Here is a 22,946-nt window from a genome sequence, read left to right on the forward strand (position 1 = left end):
TCCCCAGCTCATGCTCTGCTTCTCTCTCTCTCTCAAAAATAAACATTAAAAATTAAAAAAAAAATAAAGTAAACCAAATTCTTGGGAGCTATTCTATATATATCTTGTAGCAATGATTATGTTAAGTTGATATATGCAATTATATCACGTTAATTTGTACTAGGAAGCATATTTAGGAACTTATATTACTCTAGGATTATATGAAAGCTGAATATTTTATATTAAATATAGCTAACTTTATTTCAATTACTTTTACAAAATTTCACACAAAAATCTGTATTTTTATAGAAGATATCATGAGAATTTCTGCATACAGGTTCAGAAACTCAGGTGAATTACAAGTATTTGGGCAAAACCCAATGCACATACTTAAAAACTTCTTTAGTCTAGATTTTTTTTTTTTAGTTTTTATCACAAAATACTACATTATAACAACCATTCCACATAAAAGAACTCAGTATATTTTAACTGGTGGTAAGTTTTCTTTATATGGGGGGGAGGGAAAATCCCAACTTCTTGTTATCTGACAGATATTTTCATATATAGTAAATCATTTTGGACACAATTAGCTGTCAGATGAAAAACAAAATAAAGGTTTTACTTAATCTCTCTTATTTATGGGTAGATTTGTTCTTCTCCTTAAAGAAGTATTTATTGGGGCACCTGGGTGGCTTGGTCCGTTAAGCGTCCGACTTCAGCTCAGGTCATGATCTCACGGTCCGTTAGCTCGAGCCCCGCGTCGGGCTCTGTGCTGACAGCTCAGAGCCTGGAGCCTGTTTCAGATTCTGCGTCTCCCTCTCCCTCTGCCCCTCCCCTGTTCATGCTCTGTCTCTCTCTTTTTAAAATAAATAAATAAATAAATAAATAAATAAATAAATAAACAAACATTAAAAAAAAAATTTTTTTAAAAAGAAGTATTTATTACAATCTAGAATGGCCCCTGTTATTTCACATTTACGATTTTACAAATGAAGTTTTTACAAAATTAACCTGTAACAATGAATTATACCTTTATGTTCACTGTCTTTTAATCAAGCATGTAAAAAACCCCAGATGTATGTACTATTAGGTATGATCATCGCATTTATTATTTGTAATACTTGTTTAAAGTGTAGGGCAGAGGCCATATTAAAAAAAAAAACCATAAAACAATCAATAGCTTATGGCATGACCCAGAAATTCAAGATAAGCTTGTTGGTAAAGACTTATTAACTAAGTCATTACATCAAAAAGACATGATTGACAGCGCATCTGGATTTACTGCTTGTACAAGTTGTATGAGACAAACACCCTTAATTAATGAGAGTACCAACTTCTCCAGATAACAGATATGGTTTAATCAGTCTTATGTAAAGGCATACTCTTTATCACAGCACCTAAGAACTAAAGAAAGGAAAAATACTTCAAGTTTGTTGTGAATTCTAGGACTATATAGCTAAGAGCATGGCTGCTGATCACTGAAGCCAAAAAGAGGATTTATAGAAAGAGGCACCCACAGAATCCATATTAACTTTACTTATGTGGAAAAAAGTAGGAGAAAGAACATTAAGTTTAGTAGGATGATAACCACAACCAGAAACTGAGGAAGAGAATGCTTCAAAAACGAAGAGTGGTCCACTGTATCAAAGCTGCTGGAAGATCATGTAAGAGGGGGACTGAAAAATGTCCACCAGACTTATTGATACAACGTCATGGATAACATTATGGAGAGTCTTTTGTGTTCTCCCTCTGGCCCATTGTGGGGTATGAAGGCAGATAAGAGAGGGTTAGGAAGAGAATGGTTCAAATGGAGGGAGAAACTGCAAAACAAAAACAAAAAAGAAACAGAAAAAAAAAAGGAAAAAATACATTCATGAAATATTAATAATATCTCAAATGTCTGAAAACTGAAAATAATTCTCATTAAAAAATTTTTTTTTAACATTTATTCATTTTTGAGACAGACAGAACGTGAGCGGGTGAGGGGCAGAGAGAGAGGGAGACAGAGAATCTGAAGCAGGCTCCAGGCTCTGAGCTGTCAGCACAGACTCCAAGATCATTACCTGAGCCGAAGTCAGACATTCAACCGAATGAGCCACCCAGGCACCCTGAAAATAATTTTCATTTTTAATGGCAATAATAAAGCATCCGGGAAACAATCCAAAGTAAGAGGTTAGTGTTCTTTGTAATTTTCAACTGTTTTGATATAAAACCCATCTTACTACTACTGGGATCTTTTCATTTGAAGGCTAAATTACATTTCTGCATATTACTTCCCTACAACTTCAGAACTGAAGGGAATCCTATACAATGAAGTTCTCATTTCACAGATGAAGATTCTCAGACAACAACAGGTTAGCAACTGTTTTGGGTACAAATGCCAATTAGTGGTAGAGCTGGGAAACAAACATCTTCCCCTCTGAGGGAGAGATGCCAATAATTTCTTCCACCCAAACCCTTTCTTAGGGGTGACTACCCAAAGTCCCAAAATAGACTGCTTTACAGTAACTTTGCCCCAATCATACCAATTAGAATGCAGTGGACATATGACCCAAGTTGGGCCAAATTCTCTAAATTGTGGCAGAGAACTAAATCAGATCTTAGAAGGTGAGGGGTTGTAGGGTCACGTAAACTCAGGCTGATGTGGGCATTTTTTTAGCTGTCAGGAAGAGATTAGAGAGAAGCAGAAGTGAGAAACATGTAATCTCATCAGATATACAAATGAATACAAGGGAATCTCATCATTAAATAGTGGGTTTTGTTCCTTTCATTTTGCAAAGTGAATAGTATTAAAATGAGAGTACAAGATAGGAAATATTAACTATTCATTTTACAAAATAAGAGGGAAGGAAAAAACACTAAACAGTGAGCACTTATACTCAACGAGCATAGTGAGCATATGAATAAGAAAATATGAATCAGTGGATTCAGTTCCCAAGTGCCCCTTGCAGTATCTACTGCTGCACTGAGTGAAAGTCCACAGTTTAAAGATACAATATAGGGGCGCCTGGGTGGTTTGGTCAGTTAAGTGTCCAACTCTTGATTTTGGCTCAGCCGTTCATGGGACTGAGTCCACGATGGGCTCTACACTGACAAAACAGAGCCTGCTTGGGATCCTCTCTCTCCCACCCTCTCTCTACCCCTCCCCCACTCACGTTCATACACTCTCTCAAAATAACTAAACGTTAAAAAAAGATACAATACATATTTTTCATTCACCATGGTCCCGAATGCAAGCCAACTATTTTATGTAGTAGTCAACCAAAAACAAACTACCCAATATTTTAGTGCACTTTATGAGAAGTTAAAATCTTTTCAAAAATAATTTTGACTATGTAAACTGTATCTAGATTATTATTGTAAGAACCTGATCTCCACCTAAAAAGGCAGCTCCTCTTAAGTAAATGCCTGACAACTTCCAGCTCTCACTGGCCATACCAAAGTTCCTGTAATTATACTCTAAGAAGTTCCCTAGGAACTTTCAAATGCCCCTCCCTTTTTCTTTAAGCTACTCTGAGTAGGCTTCTGTTCCTTATACTCAGATGTTCTCTCCTAATAACCTGCTGAAGCCTTTTCATGCCCAACAGTACGAATAGTGGAAAGCAAGAAAGCTTTTTTAGAATCAGACAAGATCTCTATTGGAACCATGGTTCCATCACCTGATAGTTCTATGACTTTGGAGATGTCATTTAACCTCTATGAATCCATTTTCTATATTTGTACAATGGAGTTATTAAGGCTACCTACATCTCATAATGCTTTTCTGAAGATTAAATGAGAAAATGTATATTAAGTACTTGGTACTGTGCTTGGGATACACCATCTAATCACTAACAGTAACTACTAGGCGGAATCCCTACTGAACCCATTCCTTCTCGGGATGGCTCCATCAACTGCTCTTATTTCCATGGTATTTTGTAAAATTCAATAAAATGTATGCAAGTGAACAAATCTATTAACAAAGTAGGATTTGTATGAAACGTAGGCTACTCTTCTTTTCTAGGCTCACAAAGTTAATTTAGTATTCCTGTATCAGTTTTGGGGCCAAACAACAGTATTTCCAATAGTACCATATTAACCTGAAAGGTGTTCTACATCCTCCCAGCCACTAATGTACTCTTCTTTCTAAAATGCGTTTAAAATTTTGGGGCGCCTAGGTGGCTCAGTTGGTTGAGCGTCTGACTTCGGCTCAGGTCATGATCTTACAGTTTGTGGGTTCGAGCCCCGCATCAGGCTCTGTGCTGACAGCCTGCTCAGAGCCTGCAGCCTGCCTCAGATTCTGTGTCTCCTCTCTCTCTGCCCCTCCGCGGCTCATGCTCTGTCTCCCTCCGTCTCTCAAAAATAAATAAATGTCAAAAAAAAAAAAAAAATCTAAAGTGTGTTTAAAATTTTTTAAAAATGTTTATTCATTTTTGAGAGATACTGAGCATGAGAAGGGGAGGGGCAGAGAGAGAGGGAGACACAGAATCTGAAGAAGGGTCCAGGCTCTGAGCTGTCAGCATAGTGCCTGATGCAGGGCTCTAACTCATGTACCATGAGATCACGACCTGAGCTGAAGTTGGACACTCAACCGACCGAGCCACCCAGGCGCCCCTAAAGTGTATTTTAAAGAGACCTTACTAATTATCATTTAAGCAAAAAACTTGTAAAGGTTAATAACTCATGGTCATGAAAATCATTCATAACAAATAAAAAATGTTGACATTATCTCTAACAATGAAATGCTATTTCCAGGATTTTATGATTCAGAGATGAGTTTTACACACTCAACTGAATTAAATCCGGTTATCTAATACTAATCTCTAATGCCATCTCCAAGAATTACATATTCCAGAGAGATTTCTACTTTTTGAGAGTTGGGGGACTTAGATCTTTTACCAAACTTATACTGGCCATAAGAATGAATTTTAATAAATTACATCTTTAATATAAAACTCAAATTTCATTTTATACCAAATTATCAAAGCCTTTTCTTGTCTCACTTTTTGTTAAAACTATTAAAAAGGAAAACCTTTAATAGTTTTAAATTAAAAACTTTAAGACTTTCATATCTGCCTTTTGGTAAAGGTATATTATGAAAATGGCCACCTGAGTGACTGATGGTAAACAGGTATTTTATATTTGTGTAGCAATTAACAGTTTTTAAAACACTGTTAAAAATATTTCACTGAATTCTCACAACCATAGGCATCAACATGGCAACTTTTATTTCGATTTTATAGAAATAAAATTCAAGGTCAGTAAAGCAACCACATATGAAAATTAGGATCTAAATTTTCTGACTTCTTGTGCAAAAGCCTTTCCATTTTGTCACACTGTCTTCCACCTGTGTGGTATACAATAGTGGCTAATTGGAATCTAACAGTTACTGCCAAATAGAATGAAAAGAACATTAAAATGAGGTAGAGTGAATAAAATAGGAAAAGTTTCAATTATATTTTGTACTTAAGAAGGGGTTTTATATACAAATACTTAAGTTTTTGAGAATTTAATCAAAGAGAATGCTTGAGAGGTTATGAGGAAATAGAGACACACGCACTTTATTTGCAAATATCTGTGGGTGCACGTAAAGCGCTTTTTCTTGTCTTAAACTTCTGTTTGAGTCACAGCGGCAAATTATAACTTCTTTTAGAGAGGAAGAATCCTGCTTACAGTATGTCCTCGGGAAATGGTTTCACAATCCTTACCATATTTTATATATAAACAGAGTTACAAAAAAAGGATTCCCTTCAGATAGAAATAACAATTTCTAAGAGAAACTCAGACTTTTCAGAAAGAAATAGAAAGTTAAGCTACTTGGCTGAACATGTATTTTTACTCACATATAGAATCTGTAAGAACTCTTACTCTGGCAAGAGGAAAGAAGAGCTTTAAAAAGGTAATAATACCCTTCCAAATAAAAAGAAGGGTGAACAACAGGAAGGGCGGGTGTGGGAATGAAAGGCTCTGCAAGGTGGGCTCAGGCATGGTTTGAATGAATATTTTCCCAATACTAGTTTATTAAGAGAATAAACAACATCCTGGTCAAAACAGATAAAATCACAGACTTCTGGGATTCTCTTCAAAGTTAGAATTAACGTAGCTTTTCTCTTAAAAAAAATTTCCCAACCAAAAAAATTAATAATTTGCCATTGCGACTCGAACAAAAGAACTAAAACAGGAAAAAATGTCCCCCTAACATAACTTCCCCAAACTCTCTCTCTCTCTCTCTCTCTCTCTCTCTCTCTCTCTCTCTCACACACACACACACACACACACACACATTATTCTTGAATTCAAGGCAAGGCATTTCTTTCCAGCTATATATTACCTAAAGGTCTATAATATTTGGTCCCAGAATTTAAAATAATGTGTAATAGCGCTGTCTGTATAAACTAGAATAGTTTGTTTTCCACACACTTTCTGCATGCTGACAATCTCTTATACCACTTAAGCCTTAGTATTTACCTGAACCTCTGAATTGGAGTCAACAGGCTGTAGTAAAAACCAAGTTTCTTTGCCACTGTGGTTACATAAGTCTTCTTTTTTGATGGCTACTTTTCCTATAGGAAACAATGTAAGAGAAACATATTTTGTATAATCATTAGCACTGCTAAAAAAAATCATTAGCACTATTACATGTAATACTTTTAGAAAATATTTTAAAATAATTTGTACCTACTGATATTAAAAAATCCACTTTTTTTTTCTCATTAAACTTTTGCTTTAATGGTTCTAAAATTCTATTACAGATTTTTGGTCAAGTTGTTTTCTATATCCTAAAGAATGAAAAAGTGCCTCAGTTCCCCCTGCCCCCTGGCAGACCCTTTTCTGGGTCATTTTGAATCAGGGGATTAGACAAAAATTCAGTTGTATTTACATGCAAATGAATTTTTTAGTACTTACTCAATAGATTCACAGTTTTACCCGAAGTTCATTCCATGTAAAAAGCAATGTACATTGACAGTGTAAACTAATCCTCCCAAACTTTTAACACTATGAATAAACCATATGTTCTATCTAGACAGACATATTTGCATTTAATAAGAGTTCACAAGTTCCAATTAAGAGAAAAAGATAAATACCATATATCACTAACAATTTTAAAAACTGACTTGAAAATTACAGATTAAGACAATAATTTTCTTTAAAATCTGCTTTTATCAAAACATTATAAACACTGCTTATGTTGCTTCAATGCATACCAAAAAATAACAATGATAAATAATAATAATAATCAGGGCAGTTCCCTAAAGAGTTTCTACCTCTTAGAGAAAGATACGGTACAATGAACAAAGTTGTATGAGAGAAAGAAACAGAAATGTTCTTATTATAATGAAGTATTTGCCATGTTGGTACAAAGCATTTCCTTCCTCAATTCAAGTTTTAAGAAGCAGACCCAGTTTTGCATATGACTGACAATTTATTCCAAGACTCTACACAAAAGTTTCAACAAAGAATATATACTAAAGTCAAAGTTCACTTTCTTTCATCAGGTAAGAATTTCACTTTAAGTGTCCTAATTACACTTCGTGCCCTTTCTCTTCTGATCTATCTTGGTCTTTTAGTTCCACATTTGAAAACTTTTAGGAAACAGTAAAAAGTTTTCTATCAGGATTTAAAAATTGTTCTGTATCAAGTGGTAAGGAAAGGTATGACAAGAAAAAAAAAAACACAAAAAAACTTTCTTTAAAAATTTGGAATTAGGTAGTGGTGATGGTTGCACAAATCTGTGAATATACTAAAAACCACTGCAGGGGTGCGTGGTGGCTCAGTCAGTTAAGCGCTTGACTTTGACTCAGGTCATGATCTCACGGTTCATGAGCTCAAGTCCCGCATCAGGCTCTGCACTAATAGTGGGATTTTCTCCCTCCTCTCTCTCTGCCTCTCCTCCCCTGCTCACGTTTTCTCTCTCTCTCTCAAAATAAATAAACATACATACATACATACATACAATAGTTAGATGATGGATGAATGAATGAATGAATGAATGAATAAATAAATAAATAAATAAATAGGATGAAGTCTAATGTAAAGGCCAAAATCTTCTTGTGAATATATGGAATGTATAATTCATTCAAATCTTGAGGAAATCGCAACAGGAAAATAATATATTTCAGTGTTTTTTTTTGGTTAAATTTAAGACACAAAATGATGGGAAAACAAATTCTTCCACTACTGGATATATTGATTAAAAGACAAGTACAGAATTTAGGCACTCAAATATTCTTTACACTGTTGAAGAAGTTTAGGTTAAGAGAGAAATTACACAAATCTCTTGATATGTTTCACCTATGGATTATAGCAAATTCCTGGCAAATCAATATTATACCAAGAATGGCTTAAGATACAGAATTATGACAAAGTATTAAGTAGTGCATGTCACAAATGATTATGATTATCAAAAGTCTATCGAGTGGCTCCATTTACCAATGAATCTACTCCAGATACGAACATTAAGGCAATGTATAACAGTTTGATACACACACACACACACACACACACACACACACACACACACACAGAAATAGACCTATATATCCTGTATCTGAAGTTCTTACATTTTGAAAACAACTCATTTCCCCCTTTAAGAATCTTGGTATCTATGCACCATTTATGTTCTCTTTCCAGAAAAATGCAGATATTATCTGGCATGTAATTTTAAGAGAGTTTACTCACCATCCAGTAACTCGCTGAGAGATTCCTGGTTAAGGCCTGATAAGACAGTTTCTAGGATTTTTATACATAATTTATGCATATGTACACAAATATACATGTGTGTATATATTTTCATATTTACAAGTATCACCAAAGCAAGCCCCCAACTTGAAAATAAGGTTTTTGAAAAAGTTTATTTTGAAGTTTACTGGATTAACTGATTCATTTACTCATTCAACAAATAATCACAATACCACTGTGCTTTAAATGGTGATATGATTTCCAGACTCCACTAACCAAAATCTATTTAATCAGTAATGCTTCTAAAAACTAGAGAGTAGGAACTCTACTCAGATCACTGAGTATCCATCTTTATCACATGTGTCTTCCCAAATGAGAATTCTCTTAGTTCACAGGTAAAAATTCCCAGAAGCAAGTACCTTCTTCCTTCTACTGCATATCTTGTGCATCCCTGGCACTCACTGCCATGAAAGAGTTGAATGATTCTGGTCTTCTGAGAGAGAAGCCCTTCTCTGATTAGTTGTAAAAATTCTGTGCCTCTAATGGTCCCAAATATTATCTTAGGTTAGTGTTCACCATTTTGAGCAAAGTTAACTCATCACTTTAGTAGCCATGAAATCACCAACCTCAAAAAAACAAACAAAAAATCTCCCAGGAACAAACTACTCAACAAATTATTTAAAGGTACTATTTCATTTCCCCACTGTCCTGACAAACTCATAGACAGAAAAAGCTCAGACCCAACACACACACACACACACACACACCCCAGATGCTGTATTAGTTCCTTAAAATAAAACAAGGAGAGGAAACACAAAAAGAAATGAAGGAACTGTGGGCACAGAAACTATCTTTGTTGGTCTCAAAATAAAAAAAAAAAAAGTATTCTCAGCTTTCCAGCACCACTTCTAAACAGCATTTTCTTGCCATCTGTAAAAACTGTGTTATATTTGGGCGCCATTTTTAGATACAACATATTCTTAGAAATTTCATCCTCATACAGATCACCAACTGGCAAATCTTGATAGCCCTGCTCCTACATGGACGCTAGTAGAAATGGATGAAAAGAGCAGATATAAGTAGTGACAACTGTGACTGTCTATACAGGATGAAAATGGATCAGAACACTGAACAAATTCTGGCACACAGTCAACAACAGCGATTCAATCACAAAACTTTAATGCCCTAGTGTATAGAGTTTAGGGTACATTTTGTTCTCCATGGTAGACTGGTATATTAATGGTCCCCAAAAATCATTCTTCCTTGGTCTATGCCATCGTGTGGTCTTCTCCAGCACAGACTCTGGTTTGGCCATGTCACTTGCTTTTGCCCAATGGGACATCAGCAAATGTGATGCAAGTAGAATCTTACTAAACACCTGTGCAGTAGGGCTTACCCTCTTAAAACCCCAAAACCATATGGAAAGGAAGGCCCAGATAACAGCCAGCACCAGCCACCAGACATATGAGTCAGGCCATTTAGTCCAGTCAATCTTCTGGATAAGTGCACATTAGTGATCCCAGTTGAGACCAATGGAATAACCACCAGTTGAGCTCAACCCAAATTAACAACCCTGAGGATCATGACCAAATATATAGTTGATGTATTTAGCCACCAAGTATTGGAATGGTTTGTTATGTACCAACAGATAAGTGATACAGGCCCTATGCAAACAGATATGAAAGTGTCAACTTAGGCAATTTTGACTTCAGAGCTAAATGCCAGCAGAAATTACAAATTAAAAAGTCTGAAAAGATCTTAGCAATCTTAAACTCAGACTTATTTTATAGATACGCCAGGCCTAAGAAGGTAAAGTGATGTGTTTAAGGTCACACAGCCAGGAAGTGACAGAGTCATGAATGAATTCAGGTTTCTGATAGCCTAGTGAAATTCTCTTATACTGTTCTGAAACAAGGCGAAAGAAAAAAAAACTTGCCTAGCTCAGATAACCACAGTTTAGTTTTTCAGCCTAGATGCCCCTCAAACTAAAATACCCAGAAAATACACACTATAAGATAAAATATATGTTTTATTTTTCTATTAGAATTCTCACTGGAAATGGAAATACATTCTTACATAAAACTTTTCTTTTTTCTCTCCTTTTAAGAGAGGACACTATACCTTACGTCAATATATCACAAAATAAAATAAAACCTTAACTTTGCAACTTCCTATCTTTTTATAGCAAAGTTCCTAGGTCTCAAGTTTTTAATTCACAATCAAATTTTTGTACTAACTACCTGGCATACGAAGATGACTAACATAAAATATTTTGCCCCATATTGATAACAGTTATTACTTCTGGGAAGGGGACTGGGAGGGAGTCAGTGGTCAAAATGAATTAGGATTATCTGCAGTACTACAATTTGAAATTTTTTTATAAAAAGACAAAAATTCATGTATTACTTACACAATTAAAAAACAAACAAGCTCTTAAAACTGTACTTGGCTAGTGCACATTCTCAGAAATTCTTAAGTTTCAAAGATGGGTCTTTCAACTTTAGCTCAAATTTCATTTGAAAATGCTATAGTACTGTTTAATCTACAACTTGGCAACTAAGAATTATAAAATAATTAAACTCAATTTTCAATAGCTGAAATTTAAAAAACAAACAAACAAACAAAAAACAACCCCAGGGTACCTGGATGGCTCAGTGGGGTAAGACTCTTGATTTCCGCGGGTCAAGATTCCAGAGTTGAGCCCCCAAGTTAGGCCCTGCGCTGAGCATGTAACCTACTTAAGATTTTCTACCTCCCCCTCTGCTCCCTCTGCCTGTCTCCCCCGTGCTTAAAAAAAAAAAAAAAAAAAGGCAACAACGGAACTTTATGAGTTAGTGACAAAAGAAAATATGTTAAACTACAAAAATGTAAAGATTCATAAATAAAAACCATTTTCCAACTTTAACAGGTACATACATGATGCTGAGTTTACTTTAATAATAATTCCTATGTGTAAAAGGAAAAAAACTGCCACTAAATGCAAAAATTTTGTCTTAATAAAAATAAAATTATTTGAAAAAAAAGTTCTCACACCAAGTTATGGGTTTCTGATACTGTTACACAAAGAAGTGATATTTATGTAAAATTTTTTTGTTTAAAAGTGCAATTGACTTTTACTTTAAAAACAAAAAAACTTAGCACAGGGAACTTTTGGAAATCATAATTATAAACCTCAACTAAAGGCCTTTCAATGAAATAATGTATGACTATAGTATTATATGCAAACAATGAAAATTACAAAGTTTTCTTAAAAAGACATGATAGACACTCTCTCTCAAGGGTCGCTCATAACCACCAAGAGCCTTTATCTAATCCTTACCCTACTCTGCTCTACTCTAGTTGTTGACATTAAAAGATCTCCTGGCCTTCTGAGATGTGAATCTCTCCTATCTCTGTTCCTACATCCCTGATAAATTTTATCAATCTTCATTGAAGCCTCATTTTCCCTGTGTTTTCCTTATCTGCTCCCAGGGCAATTTCATTGGTTCCTGCAGAGTCTTCAAGTATCACTTAATGCTCATGACTCTCAAATTCACATCTCAAGCCCTTCTCTCTAAGCTTCAGATCTGTATTTCCAACAGTCAACTAAAGTGTCCACCAAGATGTTTCCCAGGTAATACAAGTTTAACTTGTTTGAAATCAAAGTCATCCTTTCCTCTTCCCATCCTGCTGTGTTCTTTATCTCAGTTAATGATGGCCATAGAAACAATACCATTTTTAACTTTCCTTTCTCACAATCCTTCATCCCCTTATAGCCCCTAAACCCTACTTGAAGCTTCTTCACTGAAGTACATGCACTCATTCACATTCCCACTGCCACTGCCCTTTGCATCTCATTTGATTATAGCCTCCCTGACTCTAATTTCTCTACTCTAAATCATAAACTACAGATCACATATGTAAAGTGTGTGTATATATACTTTAAAAGAACATATATACATATATATACATTTACATATGTAATCTATAGACACTGAGTTTGTATTTTGGAAGTTACTGCTGTAGGCCATAAAAAGTTGTTAAACTACAAAAGTATTCATGTATACATAGTCATATATAATTTTTAAAATGTTTTTCTTCCTTTTTTTTTTTTTTTTTAAAGTTTTCTCATTCTTAAAAGGTTCAACATTACTGTCTATAGGATGAAGTCCAAACTTCTAAGCACAGTTTTTAGGGTCCATCACAACTTGGTCCCAATTTATATTCCCAGTTTCACTTCTACCACCCTCTTCCTAAGTAATTTATATATTCCAGTAGATACACCACAAACATGATTTGTTTTTTCTCCTCTAATTCTGCGAATCCCTATAACCTGGAAATTTCTTACTTTTCCTACTTAGGTAGTCTGTTAATCCTCCACCAAACAAGATTACCTGTTGTCTGTGTTCTCAAGTACTTTGTTCATATCTCTAGCCCAGATCCAATTACAATAAATTAGAATTAGAGTACAAGTGTGCCTCTCTGATAGCCTGGGAATAACCTGAGTTGTCTTCTTTGTATGCCACACAGAAGTGTTTGTAAATGTTGGTTTCACTGAATTGAGGATGGGACCTCAGGGGTCTGCTAGAAAGAAAAGAGTCTGCATATAAATAAAGAACTCAGAAGAAGAAAGACAACTAGGATAATACAAAGTCATTAAACTGTATTTTCTCTGGCTTTCAACAAGTTGAATAAGCAATCAAAAAGAGTCAAATATGACAAAGAGGCAGATAAGGATTCAACACTATGAAAATGCCTTTTGTGACAAAGAAAAAGTATTTGTTATGTGTACAGCTGACAAAAGTTAACATATTTAACAAAATAAGTACGCATAAAAGTAAACAAATCCATCCAAATGAAAAATGGGCATGACAATGAAAAACTAGTTTATAGAAGAAAAATATAAAAGACTAATAAACATACAAAAAATTCAACAAATTGATAATCAGAAAAATACAAGTCAAAAAATATTATTTTTCACCTATCAAATTGGGAGAAACTTTTTTCAATGCTAATATCCAAGAATATCCATGATATGGTGAAATGATTATGCCCAGGCCATGTTTGGGGGAATTTAAATTACCATAGTATTTCTGGGGGCCAATGTAAAAAACACAGAGAGAAGAAATTTTAAAAATATTCATATCTTGGGGCACCAGGGTGGCTCAGTCAGTTAACTGTCCAACTCTTAATTTTGGTTCAGGTGGGATCAAGCCCAGCATCAGACTCTGTACTGACAGTGTGGAGCCTACTTAGGATTCTCTCTCTCCTTCTCTCCCTGCACCCGCACCCCCCCCCCCCCACCAGCTTATGCCTTTGCCTGTGCATGCACTAAGTAAATACATAAACTTTAAAAAATAAATAAATAAAAATATTCATATCCTTTAACCCAGTATTTTCACTTCTAGGAATTTATTCTAAGAAAAAGAGACATACTAAGATGTATGCAAGAAGGATGTTCATACCAACACCATTTTTTTTTTTTAAGTCTATTTATTCATTTTGAGAGAGTAAGAGAGCACAAGCAGGGGAGGGGCAGGGAGAGAGGAAGAGAGAGAGAATCTGAAGCAGGCTCTGCACTGTCAGCACAGAATCAGATGCAGGGCTCGAACTCACAAATCTTGAGATCATGACCCGAGCTGAAATCAAGAGTCGGATGTTCAACCAACCGAGCCACCCAGGTGCCCCAGGAGCTCATAGCAACACCATTTAGAGAAATCAACAATCTGAAAATGTAAGTGTTCACCAACAAAGAGGTGGTTAAAACAATGTATTTCTTTACAGAGGATATTTAACAAATAATTTTAAAAAACACTTAATGACAAGGGAAAAGGATCATTAGATGAAAAAAGGAAAAAACTGAATAGTGCAATGTAATAATACAAATACAGAAAATAAAGGGAAGAAATATACAAATTATTAACTAGTTATTCCTGTGCACAGCCACTACTGATCACTAAGAACATGTAATAGCTTTAGAATTAAAAATATATATACTGTTTTTAAAGGTTATTTGATTTCCTCTAAAAGGATTCTAGCAAACTTCAAAAAAGGTTTGTCAGGAAAATATAGAAGCCAGATTACAAAGATTTAAAAACAAAGTAGCAGTAAGCAGAAGGATACAAACCATTTGTTAAGAAGTTCAACAGCAAAAGCAGAAACACATTAGATGGTAGTTAAGAGAGGACAAAGTCAAATAAATCATTTAAAAAAGTCAAATTAACCATTTAAACTGTCGAAGACTTGAGCATATTTCCAATCAGAAAGGTGAAATGGAAATGACGAAATTCACAATACTAAAAAGCAAGAGGATAATACATGCAAATTACAGACTTCTACCTGTTATTAAAATACAGATAATGGTACAAAGACCATGAATCTGACACATACATGTCCATTTAGCTTTGTTCTACTCCATGCCCACAGAGCATACCCCAGCCTTAGACAATTATTTAAGAAATAGAGTTCATGGTCACCAATAGAGCCAGAGAGAAAACATACGTCTACATTAAAGCAAATTATTACTTCTATTAAAAAAGCTTCAAAAATAAATGTTCTTTGGGAGATCAAATACTGCGATCTTTGTATAAAAACATTCTTTGAACCATTCAGCAAATACTTACCAAGATTTTACTAAATGTAAGGCACTCTGTGAGTGATGGTCTCTACCTTCATAAATACCCTATTAGACAAGATACTAAACAAAAAACTGATGAACAAGTGTAATGAATACTAACGAAAATGGCCCTACAGGTACTTTGGAAGCATGACTCCATGATTAGGGGGAGATCAGTCATGACACCTCCAAAGCATTACCTAAGCTGAGCATACAAATTAAAAATAAGATTCACAAACAAACATGAAGAGTAAAGGATTAGAAATATTGAACATATATTATTTTGTTGTTCAATGCTTTATATTTGGAGAAAGAATTAACAGAAACACCAACACTGTGATTAAAGATAATTATGAATAGTACATACCTATACGAAGGTCTCTTTGTAAAACATTCTTATCATAAACATAGAAAGACAAATACTGGAAAGTTCTTGGAATCTCAAAGTAAAATTCTTCACTGAAAAATGGGCTAGAGAGAAAGGGGGAAAATCTCATTAAATTTAAATTTGACGGTGTCCTCAAACAGTATTTTCAATAAAATAAATTACAGACTAAAACATCATAGGGAAAAGCTTCAAAAGCCCAAAATTATTCTCTATGCTAAGTTCCAACTAAACCTTATACAAACCAAACTGAACTCTGAGAGGACCTCAATTGCTAGGCTGAGCTCTGAACAGCTTTTCAGAAGTCCTATGGACAGAAGACCCAATTATTGCCTAGGGTCATGTCCACCTCAAGTGGACACAATGAGCTGAGGAGAGTGTCCTTCACAACATCATCATCTCAGAAATATGTATAGCTTTATTAATCGCAATTGACAACACAAAAGGATAATGTTTTGAAAAGTATTTTTTTTAATATATTTAAGAAATTACAATGGGTTATTTTGAATCAACTTAAGTTATACATTGCATATAATGAAATCCAATTTAAAGTACAGAGGTTAATGATTTGACAAATTTATAAACCTGTGTCGTCTCCATCCCAGTCAACACGTAGTAACACTTCTGTCTCCCAGAAGGTTTCTGTATACTCCTCTGCAGTTATCCCACCACACCTGACACAGGCAACCAGTGATCTGATTTCTATTATACAGATCTGTCAAAGAATCCCATATAAATAGAATTAAATAGTATGTACTCTTGTGTCTAGCTTCCCTCACTCAGCTTAACAACTGAGATTTTTCCATTTTGCTCATGTGTTTTAATTGCTGCATAATATTCCCTTCATGAATATTCCACAATCTATTCTCCCAGTCATGTCATGCAAGTTGTTTCTAGTTTGGGCTGTTAAAAAGAAAGCTGCTATAACATTTTTATAGAAGGTTTTTTCTGAACATATGCTTTCAATTATTTTGGGTAGACAGCTAAAAGAGTGGAATTGTTAAGTTAAAAGGTAGATGAATTTTTAATTTATAAGAAACTGCTGTCAAACTGTTTTCCAACACCTGTGTCCCAAACAAATGTGTACCGTTTACACTTTTACCAGCAATGTAGGAGGGCTCAAGTTATTTCATTGTCAAATTTGCTATTGAAAGTCTTTTTAAAATTAGCTATTCTAGTGAATGTGATATGATAAATTTTTACACCTGTGAAATTTCTACCCCAGTCAAGATACAGAACATTTCTATCTCCCCAGACAGTTCCCTTGTGCAATCGCCTCCTCCATACTGTCACAAAAACCAGTGATCTGATTTCGATCATGACACATTTGTTCAAGAATCTATAGTGACAGAAATGGTCTTAAACTGCATTTCCCTGATGGCTAATGATGCTGAATATTTTTCATGTGCTTGTTGGCCATTTGTATATATTCTTTTGGGAAATACCTATTCGTGTTTTCTCCACATATTTTATTTTATTTTTTTTAATTTTTTTAACGTTTATTTATTTTTGAGATAGAGAGAGAGACAGAGCATGAACGGGGGAGGAGCAGAGAGAGAGGGAGACACACAATCGGAAGCAGGCTCCAGGCTCCGAGCCATCAAGCCCAGAGCCCGACGCGGGGCTCTCACGGACCGCGAGATCGTGACCTGAGCTGAAGTCGGGACGCTCAACCGACTGAGCCACCCAGGCGCCCCTCTCCACATATTTTAAATGGGCTATCTGTCTTATTGGTTTTGTTTTCATTTTTAAATAAGTTCTAGATACAAGTCCTTTGTCAGAATATTTTCTCCCAGCTGTGGATGGCCATTTCATTTTCTCGATAATGTCTGTTGAAGAGCAGAAGGCTCTCATTTTGATGAAATCCGGTTTCTCAATTTTCTTCTCTTATGACTAGTGATTTCTACATCCTAAGTTAAGAATTCTTTGCCTATCCCCAAGTTGCTAAGATTTTCTCCTATGAAACCACTTATTTTTTTAATGTTTATTTAAACTTTTAAAAAATGTTTTTATTTATTTTTGAGAGACAGAGACAGAGCATGAGTATGGCAGGGGCAGAGAGAGAGGGAGACACATAATCTGAAGCAGGCCCCAGGCTCTGAGCTGTCAACACAGAGCCCGATGCGGCACTCAAACTCACGGACCATGAGATCATGACCTGAGCCAAAGTCAGACACTTAACTGACGGAGCCACCCAGGCGCCCAATGTTTATTTATTTTTGAGAGAGAGAGTACCAGCAGGGGAGGGGCAGAAAGAGAGGGAGACACAGAATCTGAAGCAGGCTCCAGGCTCTGAACTGCCAGCACAGAGCCTGATGCGGGATTCGAACCCACAAACTGAGAGATCATGACCTGAGCTGAAGTCAGACACTTAACTGACTGACTCACCCAGGTGCCCCCCAAACAACTCATTTTTATAAGTTTATTTTAAGAATGTTATTTTGATGTTTAAATTCTTCTATAAAGACATGAATCTCTGAAATGTTAGTAAATGTCTTTGTCAAGATCACTTCTTTCCTAAGAATGTTTAAAGAAATAAAGGATTCTTTGAAAATGTCACCAGAAAAATGCAATCTCTTTAGGATGTCACAACTTAAAAAAAGAAACTGAAATACAAAGGAAAATACTCTTACAGAAGTTATTTCTGACCTTGTCCAGAAAACAGCTGACTCAGCTTTTTAGCTGTTTATAACGCCTGGTTAACTTTTGCCAATATGTTTCCCACCTCAAATGTAATAAAAATAAACTTTTAATAGTTGGTCTATCAAAATAACTGGAGTCCTCTAATTAATCTCAACATAAAAACTGATACAAAAACAACTATTAGGCAAAGACATGACATGTTTAGGTATTTTCTCCTTTGCATCATTTTATAAACAATTATAAAATTGAGGATTTCCTTTATATGTCACATGCACGCACTCAAATGTTATTTTTAAAATACATTATAAAACCAAGTAAGAATACCACAGAACTATCCACTAAACAATCTGTTATCACTATATCACCACAATTGCAGCAAGTTAATCCCCACATCTGGGTGCCCACATCTTTAATTAATTAACTAATCAATCTATCTGAAGAAAACTTTTCAATGAGATTGGTAAGCAGCAATGACTAGACTTACACAGTTTTTAAAACAACACTCTATTGCTATCATTGATGTATGATCATGCATATGACTCTTAAGGAAATTCCTGGGATGGGAAAGAAAACCACTAGGCACAAGCAGTATTGCTATTTCTCAGTTTGTTTATACCATTCGCTCTTCAAAAGGATTTGAGGTAGAAATGTGGGAGCTATAGATTTCATATAGGACTCTTCCTTACCCATTATGAAAACCTGTATCCAGGCTGCCTATAAAAACTGTACTATTCAGAACCCATAAGATCTAAATGGTATCTACTGACTTATCAAAATAAGGGGAAAAAAACACTGACATGAAAGCCAGGGGGGCAAAGCTTTATATTACAGATTCTTTCACCTTATTCCACAAGGAAAATGCTAGGGGGCACCTAGAATCCAAGAAGCACCTAATCTAACATGTGAAATAACTAAGGTAACCACTGTTAGTCTTAAAATACCTTCCAAGTTGCTATGCATCTAGAAAAATAATTTAAGATGGATAAAAATAATTGGTTTCATCATCTTTCCACAACACAAATATCTAGAAAGGCAAGAGTTAAAAAAAAGAGTAAGCTAATTTTAGTCACTAATTTACAAAGCTACATATTTGAAACTACCACAAGTATTCAATTTATGGACAATTACTAGCTCTGTATATCACTGATTTTTGTGCGATATGGAATCAGTGTACATTGAGTAACAAACTAAGAGTTGTAACAGTTTCAGGTTCCAATCTCCAGTTTGCTTCCAACTTCCTATATTATACACACAAATTATTCAGCCTTTTGGTGACTCGGTTTCATCATGCATAACATATAAATAACAAAATTCTAATACAACAGGGACAGATGATTTATGACTAAAGACATGAAGTATATTACTTTAAATTTTGGGGGGGTTACTGAAGTACTTTCAGCTTTACACAATCCTTTCCTATGAAGAACACTAGAGACATTCAAAATTATAACCACTGACAATAAAGATAAAAGGGAAAAAGCCTCAGAGAAAAAAGGGCAAGTTTAAAGAAAATAGATTATGAAAAAGAACACCAAAAAATAGATTCCCTAGGGGTGCCAGGGTGGCTCAGTCAGTTAAGCATCTGACTCTTGGTTTTAGGATCTCACAGTTGGTGAGTTCGAGCCCCGCCGCTGGGCTCTGCTCTGACAGTGCAGAGCCTGCTTGGGAATTCTCTCTCTCCCTCTGTCTCTATCCCTCTCTTGCTCATGCTCTCTCTCAAAGTGAATAAACTTTTAAAACCAGATTCCCCAAAAAGTTTACAGGAGTCATGACACTTAGTAATTCATTCATCACACGTTCATTCCAACAACTCCCCATGCCTTTATTTTGACTCTTATCTCTGTCCAAGACTGCGTCCTGTCAGCACAGCTCTGTGCTAGAATTATGCCCACAAATGCTATTACAGGGCAGACGTGGCACACTCTAATTTTATGAATTAGAATTTATTATGATACTCTCAAAGTGCTATTACACTTAACAAAAATGAGAAATTTACGTAAGAATCCATTCCCTGACAATGACTTGTGCAACTCTCAGAAGTAATTTATTCTCAAGAGAAATAAAATAATGAGGTACTCTGAGAAAAGTTCAAATAAATAGGCAAAATTTAGCCTAGAGAACAAACTGAGGTGTATTGATAGTTGTTTTCAAAAACTTGAAAGATGTCATGTCAAAGACAGATTAAGGTGTTTTCCAGAAATCCAAGGGAGGATTAGGAACAATTAAAAGGAAGATATATTTTGAAGCAATGAAAAGCCACATGAAAGCCAGCACTGCATCTATCTTGTTCTCATGAATATAGGAATAAACAGCACCCAGCCAGCTCTTGGCATACAGTAGGTTCTCCTTTTGATAGACATTATTTGACTAAATGTAAGAGTTTCCTAAGGATCAGAATAGTTCTAAGAACAAATAGTCTGCTTAAGAAGCAATGAACTCCTTGGTCACTGGAACAAACATTATTAAGCAAATGTCAGATGACCTCTTGTCAACGATAATTGTCAGAAGGAACAAACCGTAAGGCAGTTGATTAGTCCAGCTCAAAAAACATTAAAGCTCCCTCAAACTCTAAGATTCTGTAATTCTAAAAACAAATCCAGGGGCGCCTGGTGGCGCAGTCGGCTAATCATCCAACTTCAGTTCAGGTCTTGATCTCGTGGTTCATGAGTTCAAGGCCTGCATTGAGCTCTGTGCTAACAACTCAGAACCTGGAGCCTGCTTTGGATTCTGTGTCTCCCTCTCTCTCTGCCCCTGCCCTGTTTCACTCTGTCTCTGTCTCTCTCTCTCTCTCAAAAATAAATAATAAACATTTAAAAAAATTTTAATAATAAAAATAAAAATAAAAAATCCAGAATGTAAAAGAAAAGTTTCAGGGTCGCCTGGGTGGCTCAGTCGGTTAAGCGTCTGACTTCAGCTCAGGTCACGATCTCACGTTCTGTGAGTTCGAGCCCCGCGTCGGGCTCTGGGCTGATGGCTCAGAGCCTGGAGCCTGCTTCCAGTTCTGTGTCTCCCTCTCTCTCTGCCCCTCCCCCATTCATGCTCTGTCTCTCTCTGTCTCAAAAATAAATAAACGTTAAAAAAAAAATTTGTTTTTTTAAAAAAAAGAAAAGTTTCAGATAAACGAAGTATTCTTGATGATTACAGTCTGGAAAAAGTATAAAATTTATTTATTAATATATATCATATGAAAGATAATTTATGAATTTTTTACAAACCTTAAAGATTTTTCAACAACTTGGGTACGATAAACTTCTTCCTGGTCCAAATTTATGGTGCAGAAACAATCTCTCATTTTGTTGGGTCCAAGATATGGCAATAAATTTTTTGCTTCACCTGTTGGCACAAAAATTAAAATTGGTGTTAAATACCACCAGCTGCTTCATGCTAAGCCTTATAAAGGATGAATTCAATTCAAAAGAATATTCCAGAGGTAGCACAAAAAAACTCCTGATTATAGAAAGAAGCTGATCAATTTGGGCGAAAGGCATCCAGTGATGGGGCACCTAAGCGGCTCAGTCAGTTAAGCACTGGACTTTGGCTCAGGTCATGATCTCACGGTTCATGACTTCGAGTCCCACATCAGGATCTCTGCTGTCACCAGGGAGCCCACTTGGGATCCTCTGTTTCCCCCTGTCTGCCCGTCCCCTGCTCAAGCACACATGCTCTCTCTCTCAACAATTAATAAACGTTGGAAAAAAAAAAAAAAAAAAGGTATCCAGTGAGACTGAAAAGAGGAGCTGGGTGTAAAGGGGAGTGTGAGGTCATATTACATCATGGTGTCCCTGCTCGTGGAAAAGGGCAACTCCCCACTTGTCCTCTCCATTCCAATCACCAGTGCCACTTCAAAGACTTGACTCCACAATTAATCCCTCTTTCCTGTATCATCAATTCTCCTCTCTAGTGGATCATTCCCATCAGAACAAAAACAAGCTTTAGTATTTCCCAATTTTAAAAGAGCACAAAAAGAAAAAAAATCTCTTGTGATTCCACATCCTTTCTTGTGGTATCATTCCATTTCTAGACTCTCTTTCATACCAAATCTTCTCAAAAGCAATCATCTCTAGTCACTGTTGCTAATTTCTCACTTTCCATCCATTCTTCAACCCTCTCCCCAGTCAGCCAGCTTCTAACTCCATGATGACACACAGCAACTGTTCTAGCTAGGGTTATCAATGCTTTCCATGTCGCCAAATCCAGTGGTCATTTCTCTGCCCTCATCATACCTGATCTGGTGGCACTATTTAATAATAGTGAACACTAACATCCCTCCTTAAAATGTCCTTTTCTTGGCTTCTCCAACACAATTATTTCTGGCTTTCCTCCTACATCCCTGGCCCTCTGTTGACTTCTTTCCCTCCTCACCTCTAAATGTTGCAATGCTTCAGGACTCAGATCTGGACCACCTTCTCTTCTTTGCCTGTGCAAACCCCTTCAAGTATGGTGTTAATGCAATTGCTTCCTAGCTCTGCATTTCTAGGCCTGATCTCTCCTCCTCAACACTGTGAATATCCAACTGCCTCCTTGGATATCCAGTAGGCATCTCGGATTTAACAAGTCCCCGACAAACCATCTGACTTCCTCCCCTAAAACATGCTCTTCCCCCAGTCTACCACCATCTTATTCTCTTTTTCTCACCATCCTCCCCAAACCTCCCCCACATCCAACCCATCAGTAAATCCAGCAAAC

General features: G+C 35.9%; 1 protein-coding gene across 2 annotated transcripts in view; it reads right to left on the bottom strand.

Moving 5' to 3' along the window:
- Positions 1 to 22,946, bottom strand: part of RASA2 (RAS p21 protein activator 2) — a 122,205-nt gene that overhangs the window by 73,824 nt on the left and 25,435 nt on the right. For both annotated transcript variants that reach the window (XM_042955823.1, XM_042955822.1), the window contains exons 2-4: positions 21,476 to 21,593; positions 15,600 to 15,703; positions 6,427 to 6,521 (exon numbers count right to left, since the gene is read on the bottom strand). In XM_042955823.1, the coding sequence (XP_042811757.1) occupies positions 6,427 to 6,521; positions 15,600 to 15,703; positions 21,476 to 21,593 (317 nt within the window). The remainder of the gene's footprint in view (positions 1 to 6,426; positions 6,522 to 15,599; positions 15,704 to 21,475; positions 21,594 to 22,946) is intronic.

Source organism: Panthera leo, chromosome C2, assembly GCF_018350215.1.
Source record: "Panthera leo isolate Ple1 chromosome C2, P.leo_Ple1_pat1.1, whole genome shotgun sequence".
NCBI lineage: Eukaryota > Metazoa > Chordata > Mammalia > Carnivora > Felidae > Panthera > Panthera leo.